Source organism: Sander lucioperca, chromosome 18 (genome assembly GCF_008315115.2).
Source record: "Sander lucioperca isolate FBNREF2018 chromosome 18, SLUC_FBN_1.2, whole genome shotgun sequence".
Lineage (NCBI taxonomy): Eukaryota > Metazoa > Chordata > Actinopteri > Perciformes > Percidae > Sander > Sander lucioperca.
Window position 1 is genome coordinate 17,859,991 of NC_050190.1, and position 21,553 is coordinate 17,881,543.

At 39.8% G+C, this 21,553-nt stretch overlaps 1 protein-coding gene across 1 annotated transcript in view; it reads right to left on the minus strand.

The window, feature by feature from the left end:
* The window catches only part of sntg2 (syntrophin, gamma 2), an 80,482-nt gene that overhangs the window by 46,247 nt on the left and 12,682 nt on the right, over positions 1–21,553 (minus strand). Inside the window, exons 2-8 of the mRNA XM_031288699.2 lie at positions 12,552–12,689; positions 12,380–12,436; positions 12,163–12,220; positions 10,910–10,953; positions 8,584–8,625; positions 7,452–7,539; positions 5,677–5,762 (exon numbers count right to left, since the gene is read on the minus strand). Of these exons, the coding sequence (XP_031144559.1) occupies positions 5,677–5,762; positions 7,452–7,539; positions 8,584–8,625; positions 10,910–10,953; positions 12,163–12,220; positions 12,380–12,436; positions 12,552–12,689 (513 nt within the window). The remainder of the gene's footprint in view (positions 1–5,676; positions 5,763–7,451; positions 7,540–8,583; positions 8,626–10,909; positions 10,954–12,162; positions 12,221–12,379; positions 12,437–12,551; positions 12,690–21,553) is intronic.

Consider the following 21,553-nt stretch of genomic DNA (forward strand, 5'->3'; position numbering starts at 1 on the left):
CATCCTGTCTAATTGTGTTTGTCAGCCACCTAGTCTTCAACTTCAACCATAGAATTAATTGTAAATATCCCTGCTGTCTGCTGACCGGTTACGTCACATCGAGTCATAACTTCTTTTTTTGCATAGGTAGGCATGTTTCAGGGTCTATTTTGTTTCTCAGATAAACCAAGTGCACATACTGGAATTGAAAGAAAAGCACACATGTGAAGGCCTAGGTCCCAGGGATTTTTGCATCCTCCAGCTCCTGCAAGGAATTTAAATGGAAACACTTTAAATCTAGATTATCTTTGAAAGGTTAAAGTGGCCACGTGCTGTCCTTCATGCTTTCTCTGAATAATTCATGTGAAATGACAAGCAAGAGATGCTGTCTTTACGTCGACTCCTTTCATTATAGATTACCATATTAATATACAATTTTCTCAAGCCTTACCATTCAAAACAGTGAAATATTGGCTTTAAGAAGAAAAGAAAAAAACACATTTACAGGTACTAACATTTTTTTTCCACTACTACACATCATTATAAGTATAGCCCGTTTTCCACTGGCCATTAAAAGCACTCACATATTGCTTTTGTCTTTAATGGGAAAAGTTACAGTCGGCATTCATTCCCGAGAAAGAATATACAGTAGTCACAGCTATTTATCTGCTAAGATCAGCAGTGATGAAAACACGACACCCAGGTGGACCATGGATGTATAAGGAGAAATGGACACAGGGTATGAGGCGGGGCCCTGTCCATTCATATGAAAGTTGCTCAGCGGCGCATAAAGCCAAAAAGTTCAACTGCCATGTATAAAACTAACCAGATGATCGGCACTGTTTTCGCATTGTGTGGCCCATAGAGCAGGCGCATTGGAGACTTTCGCAGGAACGAGTCGCTACTTTCAGTTAAGCGCTTTGCTAACTGAAATGGGGATAAAATGATTTAACCGTGCGGCTTATTTAGACTTTTCAAATTTTATCGGACCGAACTGATCAAACTCTGATAGTGAAACGAGAGGGGTTGACGTTTCATTCGCTATGCAAGTCTATGGGGAAAAGTCTTTTTGGGCCACATGGCATCATGTGACGGTAGTTGCAATTTCCTGGTTTGGCCACTATGTCAAATTGGCTTTAAAGCCCGGCACCCTTCCTAGGGGCTTGGGGTGGACACACTCATTTTCTGCCCATTTCCAGCGCGATGCTATGACGTGCCATTGGTAACTTCTGTCACCACGGCCACAAATTCCATCCGTCTCTGCCCAAGCAGCGCTCCGATATCATTCCAAATTAGTCGGACACACCAGAAAAAAAAAGCAGAAAGGCATACTTGTTTACTTGCAATAAGAAAAGACTTCACCTATTTTTAGTGCGTTTACCTGTGCTTAAAAAACCTGCATATACATGCTAATTCTGGTGGGAAAAAGATATGTAATGTTTGGCTAGAAGAGCTCTAGCTCTTGATATTTGCAACACAGTTGTAACTATGTACTAATAGATATAGTTGGTGATTAGGAGTGTTACCTGGGCCATTCATCCAGGATGGGCAGCATTACGGGTCATTTATCATATGTTTTTGGAAGCTAGAGCTGAATTTGTCCCGTTTATTCGGGTGATGAGTTGTCTGCATCACACTGTGCTTTGGTAAGTTTGAAATGCCTCTCTGTGGAATCAGCTGCTACTACAGGGAAACTGCTCCCACCTATCATCCCAGTAGTACACACTGTAATCACAGCCATCACCACTCTAAGATCAGGCGAGCTCAAGGAGCTAATAAAAGCTTTGCAGAATAACAGAACAAAATGAATGATTTTGGACATTTCTTCTTTCTTGTGATCTGAGAAAGCCCAGCTGCCCATTGGACTGTTGTGTGGTTTTACACAGGAGGCATTTCTGTTGCTGTATTGCTACTGTGACACACATATCATGTGGCTGTAGACATGAGGCATGCAAATTAATAATGCATTCAAAATGTAATAATCAATACAACTAATGAAATTGTTTTTTGTGTAGAGCTATGAAAACAGGGTACAAGTTTGTAGATGAAAAATGTATAGACCTAACCCTAGTTTACTTATACCACCCTCTGACCTATTTGGACATCAGTGGAGGGTGGAAGAACAAGAGGGGAGGGAGAGTTTGGCTGAGACAATTCATTACGGTGTTTGTTCAAAATATGGGTGCCAGTAGTACATGCGTAGAGGACATTATGGATTACTTCACATTTAATAACATGTCAAAGTCAAAGTGGATTTATACGAGCCACAGTCCAAAGAGGGGCAGATGCTCAGACTGAAGCCGATAGTGCTGCTGCTGCCTCTCTAGTGGTTAGCCCTACTGAGCTAGGAAAAATAATAAAGTCCCTATAGTTAATGAGAGTCGATTAGTATTTCTGCCCCTGCTGCCCTCCAATGCCAAGTAAAATATAGTCCCTAATGCAGTGAGGTTCATTGTAAACTGCTGGTTTTTATCGGATTCTTCTGCCAAGATCAATGCAAAGGGCCCTACACATCCTTTGTCCATCGTAGCAAGTTACTAGAAAAGTGTCAGTTACTTAAGTTTCTCATTTAAAAATACATTTTACTAATTACTCAACACCAAAGAGCAGGGCTTAATTTGAGCCGGAACACGCCGGAACATGTTCCGGCACCTCCGACGTTGGATCCGGAACCTTTTTTATTGGATCCGGCAGCTCCTGTGTCACTAAGAAAAATGAATCGCCTAAATGAAAAAAATAAATTACTGTTTGTGTAGTGTTCAATGTTGTTACCTGTCTTGTTAGTCTTTATTCCCCATTGAAGTTCCACAAAAATCTTGTGTTTGCATTTTCGATGCGTTTTGAGGTGAATTTTCAGGGTAAGACAGAGGGGGGAGAGGGACGGAGGGAGGGGAGGCACTTCAAGTGACACATGCGCTTGTGCTGGTTGAGATTGCGGTTAGTTTCACTCAGGGGGAAAATGTCAAAAAGACAACAAAGTTTGCTTAATTTGTTCAAATACGCTGGCCAGTCGGATCCCAAACAAGCAAAAATCGTTTCCGCCGATCAAGAATGTGGAGACATTAGCCTACATTTCGTACCCATGCAGTGCATGTTCTGAAATTAAAATAAACACTGCCCTGATGTACACACAGCGTTGTTTAGGTTTTTTTAGTCAGAGAAGCTACGTAGGCAGTGTAATTTCTTTTTTTGTTCCGTTACCTCCAACCCCCGTTTTGAGTCGCCGGATCCACCCCCCCTCTGCGCTCCGGGACCTCCCACTTTACAAATTAAGCACTGCAGCAGAGGTACTAACTGACGATCAACAGTGATCCCTGATGACTAGGGCTAAGCGAGCTGCTAAGATAGCTACACTGTCATATGGTAAAGCCGCAGGTTTCACACACCCTGCAGCACTCAACAAAACCCAGGTATTTCCTGAATGCAGGCTTACCAATGGTTGGCTAGCAAGCTAAGAAGACGTAACAGGTAAATTATCAAACTATGGAGTTACTGGGAGGTGCAATTCGAGGCTAACCACCTCAGTCCATCTCCAGTCCCAGTGCAAGGTTAAGTAACAGTTTACTGAACCCGCTGAGGAATTCAACTCCATCCAACTCCTGGTGAAACGGCAAAGCTCACCCCCCAAAAGGTTTGGAATTGGAATGTTACTGGGAAAAAAATAACTGCAGTGTATCACTGCATTTTAAATTGTTAGTTCTTGCACTTCTCTTATCTAACACGTTACTAAGTACAAGATTAATGCCCGTGTGTTTTCACTTATTTTGCCTAATTAAGACTAGGGTTGGGTACGTAAACGGTAGTATTTGGACTGGATTAGAACGCAAATTTGGGTTCCTCATTTCGGTTCCGACTGAAATATTTTCCCTCTGTCGCTCCGGACAGCAGCAGACTCTTTTTTTCTTTCTCCCTTTTCTGCCGGGTGGCGCACGTGCCTGCTCGCGGTGTGAAGCGCGTGTCCGCGCTATTCTCCGACATGAACTCTACAATCACTACTGATAGACAACTTTTTGTACACGCTGCGAAACAGACGTAAAAATATCACACTTTCTCTGTACTCTACTGTTAGCTAGCTATCGTAAATGTAGGCTACTTTTAAAATGCCATATTTTCCCTCTGGGTTCACCAAAACGGACGTAAAGGCATATTAAGCATTCACTGCACGTGATCACTAGTAAACATATTACACTTGCTCTGCCGACCCTGTAGCCTGGTGGTGGGGGAAGCGGGACAGCCTCCCCAAATTGTCTGCCCTTTCAAACTCATACCTGTGTGTACAGGCCTCTTGGACACCATCTGAGAGAGAGGTGGAGAGGTGTGGTATCTTGCCAGAGAAGGCAAATATGGTCATTTTTCTGCAAAAGAACTGCTAAAGTTTGAAGCTGGTTGGCATACCAACTCAACATTTATTTTGTTGTTACTTGTTAATAGTGTAACTGTTATTTGTTAAATTATTGTAGTTGTGTGTTAGGTGACTTAGGTTTACTTATTATTTATTTAAGTACTTTAAAATGTTAATATATTGTTACATTTAAATAATTTTCAATAAAAATAAAAAAAACTCCATAAAAGTCATAATGTCATTTTTCAGTTTTTCAAGAATCTGTTTAGGAATCGGTTAGGAATCGTAGTAATCGTTTTAAAAGTACCGGTTCGGCATCGGAATCGTAAAAATCCAAACGGTACCCAACCCTAATTAAGACCACTTTACAGCCTCTGATTGACAGACCTTTTTCATTTGACATTTTGACTTGCAGGAAAAGCATAGGTGAAACTAATTTTGTTAACGATGGCTTTGTTCCATCAAGTGTTCCAGTGAGCCGGCATCTACAACACAAGGACCCTGGAAGTAGCTCACCTAAACGGAGTGCAGTCATATTTAATGTTATCAATTACACCTCCAGCTATGACATGACACAATGTCTTGGCGTGTGTGACTCTTCTGACTTTTGTGACCCTCACATGAAATCCCAGCATCACTTCGCCCTCCTTTACTTTAGCAAGGGGTCTAATGAGCATGAGGGTTTTCATTATATGATGATGTCATTATTTCCTCATTAAAGATTGCACTGGAATGAGAATAATCAGGCACATTTATCTCGTGATTGTCTCGTGATTTTTTTTATTTACTCTTTTACATATTGTAATTTGGGTATTTTTTTATGATCAGATTATTTTTATGATCCTATTTATTTGTATTGTAATTTTTTAGATCGTTTAGCTTTTAATTTGTGCTGTAATCTGGGCGTCATTGGAAAAGAGAGCTTGCTCTCAATGGACCTCCCTGAATAAATAAAGGTTATAATTGTCTATTACTATGTGTGATATAGATCCAGGTCCAGATGCAGATTAACCATTTCTATTGGAATTTAGATTACTATGATGTATGCGTCGTGTACAGCTGCTAACCATTCTTAGATGGAAGAGCCAGCTTGAGATAGCGGCTCTTTCCCCTGAGCCTTCGAAACCACATGTAAGGTACTCAGATCAGTTTGAGTGTTGTCTTGTAATGTGCACATAAATGATAACATGAATGGCTCAGACAGTCTTAATGGACTCTTAATGTTATGTTGAAGTAAATATTTAGCAGTCATACTGCATACACACATTGAAATCTCCATGCTGACAAAACACACTGCAGAGTGAAGGGGCTACTTTCAAACATTATACATGCAATACCAAATGGATCTCTCTTACCGTGTTGTTTCCGTTCCCATTTAAATGTAAGCCACTGTCAAACAACGGAGAGGATACTCGGCTGTGAGTGGACGGCCCAGGAGAACCTGAGACAGAAAGGAGAATGATTCATGTTCTTTACAACAAGGCTTTTGAAGAGTCACGTTTAAACATTCAGTCCAACTTCCTGCTGTGTTTTTATTATTATTTCCTTCCTTCAGAAACAAAGAAAATAAGTCAAGAGATCTCAGACCTAGATCTCAAACACATAGTGTTAGGTTTTGATATTGACTTTATTTGGTTGCCCTGTCTTTAAGCCATACAGTTAATCTCACGGATAGCATCCGAAAGAGACCAATGCTACTCTTTGATATGATATTAGCTTGGCATTAGAGGACCTTCTTTCTGATTTGGTCGTACTCTGTAAAGTGTTGCAGACTGCTCCTGGCCATCTCCAGCTTGTCATTTGTGCCATGGTGAAACAAAGAGCGGCTTAGAACCTTTGAGTTCTCAGGCAATAAAACATCACTCACTGGCCAAACACCCTACAGCAAAACCTGAGCGTCTCTGCACTGATGCCTTCCTATGAATGTTAACCACAAGATATGAAGGCTGGATTTCTCACAGTTGTCTGTTTGAATTTGTAAGATTGTGGTGGTTTATGAAAATCAGCTTTAAATATTCAGGTACATATATTAGTATTATTTTTCTACATCTGTGGGCTCTTCATAATTAGGTACAGTAAATTATACAAAATGACCATTATGGTTGCAGGTGGAGATTGAATTACATGTTCATTCACTTTGTGCATATAGCTAATTCATAAGATTAGAAAATTATTGGTGGTTTAGCTGCACGTTTGTGTGTAACACACGACTGAACAGATGAAGCCCCAGATGTAAAGTGTCTATGATCCATGATGCACCTTATCACATTTGTCTTGGATATGTAACTACTGGTTTAAAAGAGTTTAAAAGGATTTTTTTTTTATTGAAATACACTTATTCGCTTTCTTGCTGAGAGTAAGATGAGAAGAATGAGGAAACATTCTCATATCTTCTGTTTGAAATGAAGCTGGAGCCAGGGTTTGGTTAGCTTAGCATACCGATTTTAAGAAGGGAGCTAGCCAAGCTCTGTCCAAAAGTTAAAAATCCACCTATCAGCACCTAAAAGCTCACTAACACATTATATCAGTTTTGTTTAATCCGTCCATAAAACTGAAGTGTAAAAATGACAAGATGCAAGAGTTATGTGCCAGACTAGGCGTATTGTGTTACATTGGACAGCCAGGCTAGCTGATTCCACCACTTTCAGACTTTAGAGTAAGCCATGCTAACCGTCTACTAGCAGTAGCTTCATATTTAGCATACAGACACCGCTTAGAAAGAAAGCAAATTTTAAACTATTCCTGTAAAATCAAATATATATACGTTTTGAACATTTGAAAAATAGACAGAATGCAGGCACTGCGCATTGGCTTCACATTTCAGGCCCGGCAGCTCCGTCCATTATTTTTTACAGTCTACAGTGTCATTTCATCTCTTCAAGCTGCTGGAGGTAAATACAGGAGCAGGGGGATTGCAGCTCTGGGTGTTTCTAACATTACTGCTTGCCTCAGGCCACTGAGCATAACAATTTATTATCTTGAAATAAATGCTCATCTATTGAACTGTTTTAAAGCGCCAAGGCGCGCAAAAAGACAATCTCCCATAAATGTGTTCCCTTATTGCTAAAAATGCTCAGTGAAATGAAGTTTATTGTGAGATTGCATGGCATCCAAACCACAGGACTCTTACCTAGAGGCAGTTTTAGAAATGATGGAACTTCTCGCAGGTAGCGAACAGTGATGGTGACCTCATCTCCTGCAGTGCGCAAGAGGTGAACCTGACAGGAGAGCATGAGGGAAAGAGAGATAGCGATTGAGATAGATAGCAAGAGAGTGAGAACGATTGTGAGTGACACAGCAAGATAAAATGTAATCTTATAAATGAAACATGCCACATTCATGTCAAGCTGTACACAACTATAACAGAAGATGAGTAAAGAGTATGTAGTCAGAAGTTAAAGCCTGACAGAAGTTGCTTCACTTAAATCATCAAAGGCGGAATTGAAGGTCCGCGTTTCTCTTCTGACAGGCGGCAGCAAAGTGACAGCTCACACCACAAAGTAATTATGCTCTGAATGTCTAATTATCTGATGTGTAAGTGACAGAAAATGCGTCCTCAAACATGTCGAGTCCAAGTTTCAAAGAGGCTTTCAAGCATGGTTAGGTTTACAGAATTCATATATTACTTCTGTCTTCGGTGCATCTTGGAAAAGCGAGAAAATAAAAAAGAGCAAAGGAGACACTTGACTGTCACATCTAACATGCAAGGTCACTTCTACATACCCTAAATGCACATCTGCCATCAGATCCCTTACTATCCTCTCCTAACATTGTGTGGTAGCCCTACTTTAGCTTACTACACTTAGCTGCAAGTGTGACAGGCTGCCATTAAAAGCTCTGGATTTTGTTCTGAAGAGAAACTGCTCATTATGTCTTTTGATGCTCTGGAGGTGAATATAGTGATATAGTGAACAGCTGTTTGGGGCTGCATGAGGAGACCGAGGCAACAGACATGGGAAGAGTGTGTGCTGATTGTGTGTGTGTGTGTTTGTGTGGGTTAGAAGTTAGAAGCTTAATGCCAAATAGTAGCATCCTCAATTCCTGTGCAGCTTTTAATACCAATCTACTCTACTCTATTTGTCACTTGGTAAGCGAAAAGGAAAACAGCCTCCTGCCAAGATGACAACTCCGATTGTTAAGGCGCACCTCTGTGTTGTTGATAGCCACTGGGATTTGGTGTTAAACCTGGGAGGATGGAATAGCAATCGATGGATGGAGCAGAGTATTGGGTTTTTACAACAGTTAATCACAAATATACTTACAACTTCCTCATGAGTACAAGGCTCTACATTTATGCCATTGACCTAAAGAAACCAACAGAGAGTGGAAAAGCAAATAAGTAATTTTATAGTGGAGAAAGTGTGAAATTTAGCAACTCTATGCTCATTTCAGCCAGATGGGTGACCAGGGGTAGAATATGATTGGCAACCCCTGGTAGCCCCCCCACCAGAGTCAAAAGGTAAAAGGTAGTTGGCTTGTTAGTATCATGGATGGATTACTGAATGATAGGGCTGCAACGTTTCCTGTATTGGCGCCAAACTGTCACGGTACGGAAAGATTAGGACGGTGTGTGTGTGTTGCTCCATGGTTGTGGGGTATGGGAATGGAAACGCATCACCCAAATGTGCCAATCACTGGGACAGGGAAAAAGCAACCCATGTTTTGTGTTTTCAATTTCATAGCCTAAGACATGCTTTTCAGTTGTATAACCTATTGTGACATATTGCCTTTTGGGAAAGCATTTGTTCAGTGTTTGTACAGTGAAATACAGGCATTTTAAAATGTTCCTTATTTTTATAATGAAAATAGTTTACCAAAGTTGCAAGTTGGTAATATGTTACGTCAGTCCCCAGCAAGAGGCTTTTGTCTGTCTTTGACACTTGCACTACTGTCCGTCAAAATAAATGAAAAGAAACAGAGCATTTTTTTCCGCTGCACCAAACTCACAGCAAACAATGACTCCTAAACTGGGGCATGAACTGAGCTGACTTCTGAGACCATTACACCCCTACTGAATGGGCCTACTGGGGTCCACACAAAACGACACAAACAACGCAGAAAGAGAAGCAAAACAACTGCACACAAAATAACCACAGAGACGCAAATCGATCGAAAAGAGACACAAAATAACCACACCAGACACACAAAATGACCATGAAGAGGCACAAAACAACCACACAGAGACGCAAAGTAACATACCAAAAGAGACGCAAAACAAACACACCGACACACAAAATGACCTCAAAGAGAAGCACATCGTCCACAAAGAAACACAAAACGAGCACACCACAATGACACACAAAATGACCACAAAGACACAAAATGACCATGAAGTAGGGCTGGGCGATATGGAGAAAATCAAATATCACAATATTTTTAACCAAATACCTCGATATCGCAACGATGTTGTAGTGTTGACTATTGGTGCTTTCACAAAATATTTACACAATGAGAGTTTTGATAAATAATCATCAATAATGTGGATATAATGACTAAGTTGGTAAAGGCAAATAATAGAAGAGCTAGAACGGTCTGGTAAGTTCAGAAAATGACATCACTTTACTGTAATGCAACCTTTAAAACCAGTAAAAGACAACACTTGTCATATCACGATATTACAATATCCAAAATCTAAGATGATATCTAGTCTCATATCACAATATATCGATATAATATCGATATATTGCCCGGCCCTACCATGAAGAGATTCAAATCGACTACACCAGAGACGCAAAAAAAAAAAAAAAAAACACAGAGATGCAAAACAACCAGACAACAAACAGACACAAAACGACTAGACCACAGAGACTTTTACATGTCTTTGTCTAGGAGCCCACTGTCTCATAATCTGTATGGCTGTGGGCTATAGCAGCTGTACACTGATATCATTTCATATTGAAATACATTTCTAAACCCACCCGCTTTGCTGCCTCTCCTGCCATGGCTTATAGTATGCAAATAGATGCAATATTCTGCTGTGTGACAATTGAAAGTCATTGCAAATAAATTTGAAACTGTGGTGATCCAAAGGTGGAAGCAATTGCAATTCAATTCATAACATCATTCAGAAGAACTTCTAATATGAGTGTTAATATTGCTTGGCTGTCCAATAAATCTACTTAATATTCTAGATAAACAGCACACCCAATAAACCTGCCAGACAGATTCAAATTAACTTTTTTAAAGATTAAATGAATATCATTACCAAATACCAGACACTTTTGGGTTTTGATCATGATTCTGATGAACAGAAGCTATTATTTGTTGGTGACCTTACGATTAATCTACCACAGAATCTGACAATGAGGTATCCGTTTAGTTTAATTGAAAGGGTGTGTCATGATTCAAGAAGAATATATTTGAGCACAATATTATCTCTTCAAACAAGGAATAGAGACATTAAAAGACGTATTTGATTAAAATCACACAGTTCTAACGTTAAAAATACCCTCCATCTTCCCATTTTCTAAATGAAATTACACTACGTTAAAACAGAAGATGGTTGAAATTAAGACGCAACAAGTTGCCACTCTTGGCAGTGACCCAAATCAACCTCGAAGCAAATAAGTCACAAACTCATGTACCAACCTGCAACACAGCGTCCCCGACGAATAGCTTCCCCGTCTGATCGGCTGCAGGCATCAGTTGTCAAGTGTCAGAGGTTAATGAAAACATTACAAAATAATTGCTCATTTCATACATGGTAATGTGGTGGAAATAGCAATCAGTGTCTCTGTCTGGCTAATCTCTGGCAACATCTTACAGCTCAGAGAAAGAACACATGAAAGCATGAAATTTGAAACTAATCAGGATATAAAGTCATTTGCAGTGGCACGGGAGGAAACAATGAAAGCTCTGTTGTGAAAAGATTTGTAAAGCTCTGTGAAAGGGGCTCTTAACGTCCCCGGGGATATGAAGACATGATTCTCTCCGTATCCGTATTAAGAGGGATGTGGGCAAATAACGAAGAATTACAGGGGAATGATTCACTCACACGATGCTGATATTGCATCCTAACAGGATAGTGAGATGTCATCAGTTCTTACAATTTAACTGACAAACATGATTCAAGTATTTTCTCCTCCATCTAGCTAACAGCATTGGTGCCTTACTCTTATAATCTGGCGACTGTTTACTTCCTCTCAGTGTTTTTCTTTTATGTTACCTCCTTGAAAACGGTGAGTTGAACAAAGACAAATCAAGTAACGGAGTCAGTGTTAGAGGTATGGTATATTTTTGAGAGCCAGGCTAAATGTTGCCCCAGGTTTCCAGTCTTTATGCTAAGCTAGGCTAAACAGCGCCTGACTTCAGCTCCATATTAAAAAGGAGCATGAAGTGGCACAGATTTTACACATGAAGTTTAGTTTACTCGTCATGAGGAGTACTGCTCAGTCTGTGCAGTTGTACAACATCTTCTGTAGCTCTGGAGGGAGTTTTCCAAAGTCTGAGGAAATAACCCTGATGATGTCATCAGGGACGAGACTACACATTTATGACAGTCTGTGTTACAAACTGGGGTTGAAAAAGCATTTTTCAGGCATGGAGGTTCTAATGGAAGATGCTTCTTAATTGCATTATGGGATAAGTAGGCTCTGCTGCTTTCATTTTTGACTACTCCCTTCTCTCACAAATTTTCCCAATTTTGAGATTGATATCACTTTGGAAAAAAAGAATGTTAAATTAAATGCTAAATTTGAATTATTCCTCTCCCTTCCAAACTGGACCAATTTCATCACTCTTCTGAAATTTCCATAATCAACATGATTAATGACATTTCACACTGCACTGAAAACCATTGCCAAATTCACATTGCAGTATTGAAAAATAAAACACGTTCTTACCTACTTGATCTTTGAAAATTTTAGAAATAACCACAGGCACGTTGTGTTCCGCACCTCCCTGAAAAGCAGGGGAGAAAGATGAGGATCAACGTTGTTGAGTGGTGGTGAAATTTGCTGCCAAAACTGCTTTCTCAGACAGACAGACAGTCATCTCTGCAACCCAAAGCCTTTTTCATTTCCACTTTAGTCCCTTCATAATCAAAACATATCTGCTTACTTTGATGCTTAAGCCCAGACCGCCAGTCGCCTGTCTTCGCAGTACAACAGTTCTGTGCTTTAGAAAGTGGGAGTTTTTTATTGGCAATAGGATATTGTGAACATTGAAACATTATTCTGAAGTTATGCGGCATGAATTACAATGCAAGTCTGGAGCCCTCGGGTGCACTTACATTTACTTGGGATTCACTTCCACTTGTGCAAACCACATCCAGCTTCTGTATGGTTAATACTTCTTTGATCAATTTTAGGCAGACATCATAGGTATTGTTGGTCTCCTCATTGTACAGCAAAGCAATTCCAGATTTTGTCTGTTGGAATTGAGAAGAGCATTGACATTTTGCCTAGCAGAGCAATTATGTACACAGTGAACATTTTAATCCCCTTTTCTCAATGTGTCATTTGTGTACCCCATTCTACTGGTGTAGGTTTGGGTTAATTGGTTTTGCTTGACATTGTGAAAGCGTGAACCTTTGTGTAATAGAAAAAAAAGGAATTGCATGCTTTGAATTTCATATCTTTACCTTTTAAGAAAAGGGATGAACAAAAGTTGACACTTGCACGAGACACTTTGAGGACAGATATGACAACAGCAAACTCAGATAAAAGAACACAGCACACACATCACACTAGGACTATCTCTGAGTAGGTGAAGGTGCCACGGATACATGTAAACAACAGTGCAGAATTCCATGCATTATTCTCTGATTTTTCCCTGCTCTAAAGTCACACAACCAAACCATTAAGCAACTCTTATTAATACCTGGACTATTTTGTCTATAGAACAAGAAAATGACTATTATGACTTTTAATTAGGGGTGCACCGATAACAGCGATGAGATGCATAATTCCCTCAAGTTTTGACATTTTTAATATTGAAGTGGTGAAGTCCAATATTTCCCCAAGATTCCTCAAACTTGAGTCACAGGAGGTAATACAATTGATGGATGATCTGACATAAACAAATGAAAGGACGGACCGGGTTTGATGGAAAAACTATTGCCAGTTTAACTGAAGTGACTTGAATGTAAATTTAGGAAATGGCTTAATATGCAAAGAGTGAACAACTTTAACAGCAACATACATATAATGCAGTCCAATACATCCCAAGCAATGGCCTCAAAAGTTATTATAGACTTGAATCAGCATGTTTTTGACAGTCTCACCAGAAATGGGGATTAGAAGCATCACATAGATGTGATTTATTGCAATATGCTTCTGTTGTATTTCAGCTATTGTATCCACCCCCTCTTTCATTTGATAGTGAAGCAGGTTTTACTCTAGGTTTCCCTTTTGGCTGAAGCATCATCAAATGCCTCCTACAACACTGTTGATAATAAGTAGTGCACGATGTCGAGTACCTTACCTTTTTTAACCCTTTTATCAATGCTTTTTTGTATTGATAAAAGCATTTGCTTATCATATGCAGAAGTGAACGATGAAGGTTGTTTCATTACAATTGCATTTTGGCTTATCTTAGCTTATCCATAGTTTTATTTGTAATGATCAGTAGAAGATAAATACAAAGGTTAGTGGTTTGTCATTCTTTTGCAGGCAGATTTCTGTAGCAAAGTAGCAGAAGATTGACCTTTTTATTGATGATGTACTCTTCAGGGGTCAGAGTGGGTGAACAAAAGTTTATCAATATATGAGTGAGGTCGACCAATTCGCTTTTAAGAGACTTTGGAATGTAGGTTGTGCTCCGTTCCTTCCAAAGAAGAAGACAGAGTGTAAATTAAGGCTTCTGGTGGGGAGCTTTGTGGAAATATGGATGCTGGGCAGCACAATAGATACATTCAGGGGACACAAAACAAGTCTAAACGTTTGATGGCACACAAAGGCAGCATAAGTCAGTCCCAGTGACCATCTACCATTACTTTTTACTAGGTCACTGCTCAACCTCTAGGTAACTCTTATGTAACTTATCATTTGTTGTCTTTGATCTTTAACAGTAAATCACACATTCCAGCCCTGTCTCCTAAATATGACCTTCCCATACAATTAAACTGCATTCTCAATTATGTTTCGAGGGAAACTTATTTTGTTATGCATTATGTTTGTACTTGATGTATCACAAATACATTTCTAATCAAAGTCTGCGTAGAGTCCGCGAGTGGATGGATGGGTCAAACAAACACAGGACTTTCATCCATGAGAGTTGTTTGTCTCCCATGTGAAACCAAAAGTCAACATTGAGTTATTTAACCAAGTATGTTTGTTACTTAACAAACATACTTATTTTAACACAAACCATGAACTTTTCCCAGACCTAACAAAGTAGTTAAATTCCCAACATTAACCACATGTTGCAGCAAACCGTTTCACAATGCATGCTTGTCACTAGTTCAAGGACGTGTTGAAAGAAAATACATTTCCATTTGAAACGGAATTTAAAAAATGCAGTATAGTTACATGGGAAAGTAATTTTTCAGAAGTCAGGGTTGGACGTTCATGTAGCCATAATCACTTGCAAGGCCATACACTTTACATTATTCTGTTGAAGAGTTTGACACACCAGGAATAAAAGATATTTTGTTCACATTTTATTTGGCTACCAACAATTAAAGAAATAGCTACAAAAAGACATTGCAAAACTAGTTTATTGTGCACTTCGTATCAAAGATGTTCTTAGCAGATACTTAGTCCCAACTGTGATTTTAACACTTTGTGTTGTGATTCGAATCACAACACATAGTATATGAGGACTACTCATTGCTACGAGTTTGACTGTTTGGTCATTTGCCATAAACCACAATTTGACCCATGAAAAAGTGACAGCTAATGCTAGCTAGAGGTACTCCATTTTATAGCCAATAACTCAGCAGGTGTTTAAATGACATGAACAAAAAGTTAGTTTGAATCATTGAACATTATAGGCCTTTTAAGGGAAAAAATTAAAATGTTTGAACTGTAATGACCCGTTTTCCACTTCTATAAGCGCAACAGACCATTTGAAATAGTTTGCCTTGTGGTCCAGCAGAGGACGCTCTTAAAATACCTATCAGTAGTTGAAAAAAGTGACACTCTAATCAACATTCATAGGCTATATAGTATGACATGCTCCGGTCAGTAATGCAAAGGAGGTTGACGGTACATCTCCTAGCAACACCGGCTCTCAGATATTAATCACAGCTGCCATGGAAAATGCCCACCCATAGGCATGAAACTTACGACACTGCTTCTAGTTTTTAATGAGAAAAACATGCACAGTAGTCTTTTATTTTATATATCGTATTTATACTAATCTACAATGATAATACATCTGATATCAGAGCTCAAAGACATATATCACATTTGCTGGGCAACTAATTAGAAACAAGTGAACTGACACTTGCTTTGGTGCTTAAATAATGGTGGGAATGACGCCATTTGACGGAAAATCTGGCTTGGCTTCATTAATGAGACACGACTAGATTGACAGGAAGAGCGTTAATGGGTTTCCTTATTTAAAGACCTAAAACAGCTCATTACCAGTAGGCCATATTTTTCTTTGATTTTACTTTAGTATGAGGAGTCGAGGATTTATATAGTGATCTGGCATAAAAAACATTTTGTGTGGTTCCAGTTTCCGACCGACCCTGTCAATTACGTGCGACCCAAATTTATTTTATGAGTTAATAAAGAAATAATACAAATTAAGTAAATACACAAATAAAAAGTTTGAGGCGAACTATAATTACGTTTTTGAACAGCACCGTTTTTGTACAGCACTCTTGCGATGCAAGATGCCTGTTGTCCTCCAGCAATGCTAACAAATGAGGCAGCGACACGGTTGTTCACAAAGACAATCGTTATAGTCACTTACAAAGGCACTGGTAACTTTTGTTGTGTTCTGAATAGTCGCCAGTAGGTGGCGAGAACGCAATATGCACAGTAAAGATGTAATGTGTAGAAGGAGAGTAAGTAAGAGTTGGTGTCACTGGAATGACCGGTGTGAATTATCTTAGTTAATATACAGTAAGCCTAACTTTAGTCCAGTCCTTAATGTATCAACATAATATTATTCTCTCTTTTACAATGATGAACATGTGTCGATTATTTGCCCATGCGAGACTAGTGTGTCAATCAAAATTGTGAGATTGGGTTTAAAATCATTTGAAAATGTGCTTCAAGAAGTCAAACAGTGCCCTTGTACATTCGTATCATCAGCCGGCAAAGTTGACAGAGCTGACAAATGGACAGACATCGCCAGTGATGTGGTGTCGACCCCCACTCAGCAGCTTGGTTCGCTTGTCAGAGGCGTCATGTCTTTATTTCAGTTCAGGTATTTAGCACTGAAGTGCGCCCCAGAGCCAGAATCTGTGCCCTCCACAGCTCAAAGTACCCCGACTCCGTCCGCATTCGAGATGCTGTTTCGTGCACAGCAACTTACTCATTTGCCCCCCGCCAAAAGTTGTACAGACCAAAAAAAGACGAGCTGAAAAATGACATTCTGGGGAGCCTGTGGACACAGGGAGTGGGCTTTTCTCTTCCAGAGAGCACAAACCCAAGGCTCATTTTTGCTGGTGGTTTGTGAACTATAATATTTGAATTATGGTATTGTGACAATAAGTACACACATTTAAAATCAGCGTGTGTGTGTGTGTGTGTGTGTGTGTGTGTGTGTGTGTGTGTGTGTGTGTGTGTGTAAAAAATAAAAATAAATTCCCTACCGACCCATGACCTCAACAGGAACCAAACTTTTTTTTTTTTTTTTTTTTTTTTTTTTAAGGCCTCATGAAGTAGTTGCATATTTCAAGTATTTAGTGATGAAGCCCTCAAGAAAGGAATCCAGTGTGGTGAAAATGTGTGGGAAGTGGGAAATGATGCCCCTGAAAAAGTTACCAGCTCTTGGGCTTATCATTTATCAGCTCTGTGCTTCTGCCAGCCTGTTCATGTGTGACTGTGTGCAGGCATATGGGACCATAAAGCATATTCTAGTCACTATGGTGCTGTCTCGCAAACTCATCTCATTTGTGTAGATTGAAAACAATAGAGGGGATAAAAGCCGCCTTGTGGGACACCTGTACAACTATCTCGTTAAGACACCACACGCGCTGGTTGCATATTCTCCTTAGGCAGTCTATCAAAATGTCTTTATTCCAAGGGGGAAAAAAAAACCTCGACAACATTCAAATCACACAGCCGCTGCAGAAGCACATGTTATTTGCAATATATTCAAAGCTGAATTGAGTTAAAATCTTGTGGCAGGTATATCATATTCATTGTGCTGACTGTTTTTTGTTCATTGTGTCCTCTTTTTATTTACACCTTACAGCCAAACTGTGAGGGGGGCGAAGCTGACAACCTAATGCAATCCACTATAACAGCTCTGCTATACATCACGTATTTGTGAAACTTGAAATGTCCAGTTTTGTTGTTTTAGTGAGACGGTTGGGGAGGTTTAGATTCAAGTCATGGTCATCTGTGAGGCTTGTTTGTAATACGTGGATGAATCGTAGCTGCTAAAGTCAGATCAATTTTTTTGAGAATTGTGAGACCCAAGTTGTTACATTTACAAAGCGCTGTGATGAAGTGACCTTTGACTGATGAATATTCTTCATGGCAGCCTAGCCGTTAAAAGGTGTCATAAGTGATATTTGAAAGAGCCATTTTATCACCCGTTTAAAATCAGGGTGGGCGCCCGGGTAGCTCAGTTGGTAGAGCATGAGCCCATATATAGAGGTTTACTCCTCGACGCAGCGGCCGCGGGTTCGACTCTGACCTGCGGCCCTTTGCTGCATGTCGTTCCCCCTCTCTTTCCCCTTTCATGTCTTCAGCTGTCCTGTCAAAATAAAGGCCTAAAATGCCCAAAAAATAATCTTTTAAAAAAAAAAAAAAAAAAAAATAGAGCTTGACATTCGAAATCTTCACAGATGCACTTGGTTCCTAGTATCCAAGACTGGACAGTTCTTGCATCTCCATGGTCAAACCAGCTCATTTCATTAAAATGATCAATGTTTCGCGAGAGACGTTCCTACGTCTGCTCTGGTCACCGAGACTTCTCTCTGCTCTGCCGGTGTCTGTCTCCAATTTTAACGGCAGCTGGTTTGACCACGGAGATGCGAGTGAAGGACGGCAAGCTTGACCGCTGTCTGTTTCTGTGATAGAAACACTGTAAGCTGCCATAGTTTGCTGCTCTGCTGCATCACAGATTGCTAAACACACCTGACTACAGGAGACATTAGCTCAGACTTGCGGAGTATGTACAGTTGGTGCGGTTCGAGTACGGATCACGTTCTCACCACAAACAAACCGCTCCAGAGTTCAAATGAAAGTGCACCGAGACCACCTCTTCAAGCTGATTTCGGTACACTTGTTTGGTCTGCTTTTGGTGCGCACCAGAGTTTGATTGCCGCGTTCTCACCTGCCCAAACGAACCGCACCAGCGGGGCAAATGAACTCTAGTTCGATTCAACCGAACTAAACGAGGCAGGAGTGAAAGCGCCCTTACACAGATATATCCATGATGGATAATTGCACTTGCACAGGATAATAATATCTATAAAACCAATATGTTTGAGATTAAATTGTTTACTGGAGCACAAACTTCTTCAAAGATCTAGCCTCTTCATTTTGCTCTTTCAAAGTACACAGATTGATACAAGTAACTTTTAAAATGTACAACATTTTCTTCTGGGAGAGCATGCCCCTGGACCGTCCTAGAGGGTGAAAATTCCTGTAGGATATTTTTTTCTAATCGCAATATATGTCGCAGGAAAAACAATATTGCAATGTCAGTTTTCTTCAATACTGTATCGTGCAGCCCTATTCACTACCATTTACAACCAAATCAGTGTTGAGGAAAAATTGTAAAAAGTCCGCCAAGTTGACTCAAAAGATTTACAGAAGTCAACAAATCCTCCGTGGCATAGAAGGGAATCTATGTACAAAAATTTATGAAAAATCAAAGCTACACTAAGTTGTCTGTATACATTATAGATTGTGAAAGGACAAATTGTGCCAGAGGGTGATCATGTATAGTTAATTTGCTTCGTTTGAGGCTTCAAGATAGATCTTCACACAGTATGTGAGCTAACTCAAACAGAGATCACAGCATCAGTCATACGCACTATAAGGTCTCACTTGTTCTCTGCAATTCACTCCAACACAGCGATATAAATTATAAAATACAAGTATAAATGATTTTCAAAGAAGTAAAAAAACAAACAAAAAAAAACAAAACACAACATGTTAGCAATTAACAATCGCAGCGTTCACATGGCTAGTTTAGGGACATTCATCTTATTAAACCATTGAAAGGTTTTGTTTGTAGTTCTGTTTTTCTGAAGTCTAATCGACAAAAAAAAAAAAAAAAATCACAGCATTGGTTGCTGAATGGACAGAACCCATGGCACACCTGCTGTGGAGATTTCTGAATTGGAACTGCAGTTTTTGTTGACGTTTAAGGGCTCTCCTAAACATACTTGGTTCACACTCTCAGTCCTTTGTGAATTGGAGTGCAATTTGACCTGACAGTTGGTGATTAGCCAGATTTGTCACACTGGCTCGGAGTGCTTATAACCATGTCTGCAGTGGAGATCACATCATGGTGTGTCTGAGGATTGCACACAGCGCAGAAAATAGCCTATAGATTCAATCAGATATTAAGATGGACGTCTTAAGCCTTGTGTCTTTATTATATACTTCAAAAGGGCACTGAAAAATATATCTACTCCATCAATGACTACCTAGCATCACCATTTGCCAGAAAAGCCCTACTTACTTTAAATCAGTGAGAAGAGCACAGACAAAAGTGTCTCTGAAATGACCAAAACTCTTTAAAATGTGGCAGATAATAGTATTTATGTAGGACCTAGGGCTGGGCGATAAAATGATCTCGGAACGGATCGCAATAAAATTCAGGTCGATACCGATTAGGGGTGGGGATAAAAAAATCGATAGAGCATGACTACACTTGAAATGTTTTCTTGGCAGTAGTTTACATTTAATATGTTGCTTTTAAGTAGTTTGAGGTTGTTTACAAAATCAAAAGAAACTGACTACTCACTTAGTTTGCACTTGTCTGTAAAGGTTAATCTTAATTTTCTTTTGCCAGTAGAGGGAACTACTGCTCTGTTGACCAGTAGGGCATCTCATAATGTGCATTTGTAATGTGAGATCTCAACAAAAACATTGTGCCAAGTATTGTAAAGGCATGGCTTTTTATTTTATATATTAATAAACTATATTCTAAAGTGTAATTAAACCTCTGGTTTCTTCAGGCTTTAGTCAGGACACGCTTTGGACGGGCAGAATCAGCAAAAAAATTGTATCGGGATAAATATCGATACCGATCAAATTGGAAAATATATCACTATAACATGTTTTGCCATATCATCAGCTTGAAATGCAAAATACCACATACCTCTTCACATTTTCTGAATTCATAATTATTCTGCGGGCCGGACTGAAAGCTTTGGCCGGCCGGATGTGGCCCGCGGGCCGCCAGTTGACAATGGCTGCTATATAGTATCATGATCAGAGTTTTTCACGCCTACACTAGTGTCCATACTCGCACGCTCTCTCTCACTTGTCCACATGAGCCCTCTCTCTCCCCCCAGGGTAGTACAGTGTGTACACATTACTAAATAATAAACGGTTAAAAAAAAAATAATCAAAGCAAATCCTCCGCACCGTGCCCTATAGGCTCTGATCAAGGCTTCTTGCGGTCAGCAAAGGCTCAGCTATCCCAACCAAGTGGAGCTATTCAGCGGCAATAAAAAAATAGACTAGAAACTATTCTGCCCCCAAAGCAAGTTCATTCTGGACTCTCTCACTCAGTTTCAAAATGGTATCATTTTTAATAAGAAAAGAAGAGGGCACAGAGAAATTAACTATTTGTGAGTTTGCTGGGGCCATTGTTGATCACGACGTCTTCGTAGCCTGTCTGGAATATACAGTAATTAACACGGACTGCTGGCCTCTGGGCTGTAATTTATATTGTGTGTGGCTGACCAGATTCCATGGGATATCTATAGTGTATATCTGCTTTAAGCACAACACAAGGGCTCGACTGCTTTTTCACCTGAGCAAACAGCACAAGTACCAGCAGTCTATTTACAACAGGAAGAGAGAGATGCGTCATGATTTTCAGAACCACTGGCACCTCTAAATTGTGTAAGACAGTGGCTGCAAACTGTCTCAACCATCATCTCAACTGTTTATAGTGTTTGTACCAAGGTATCACAGTTGT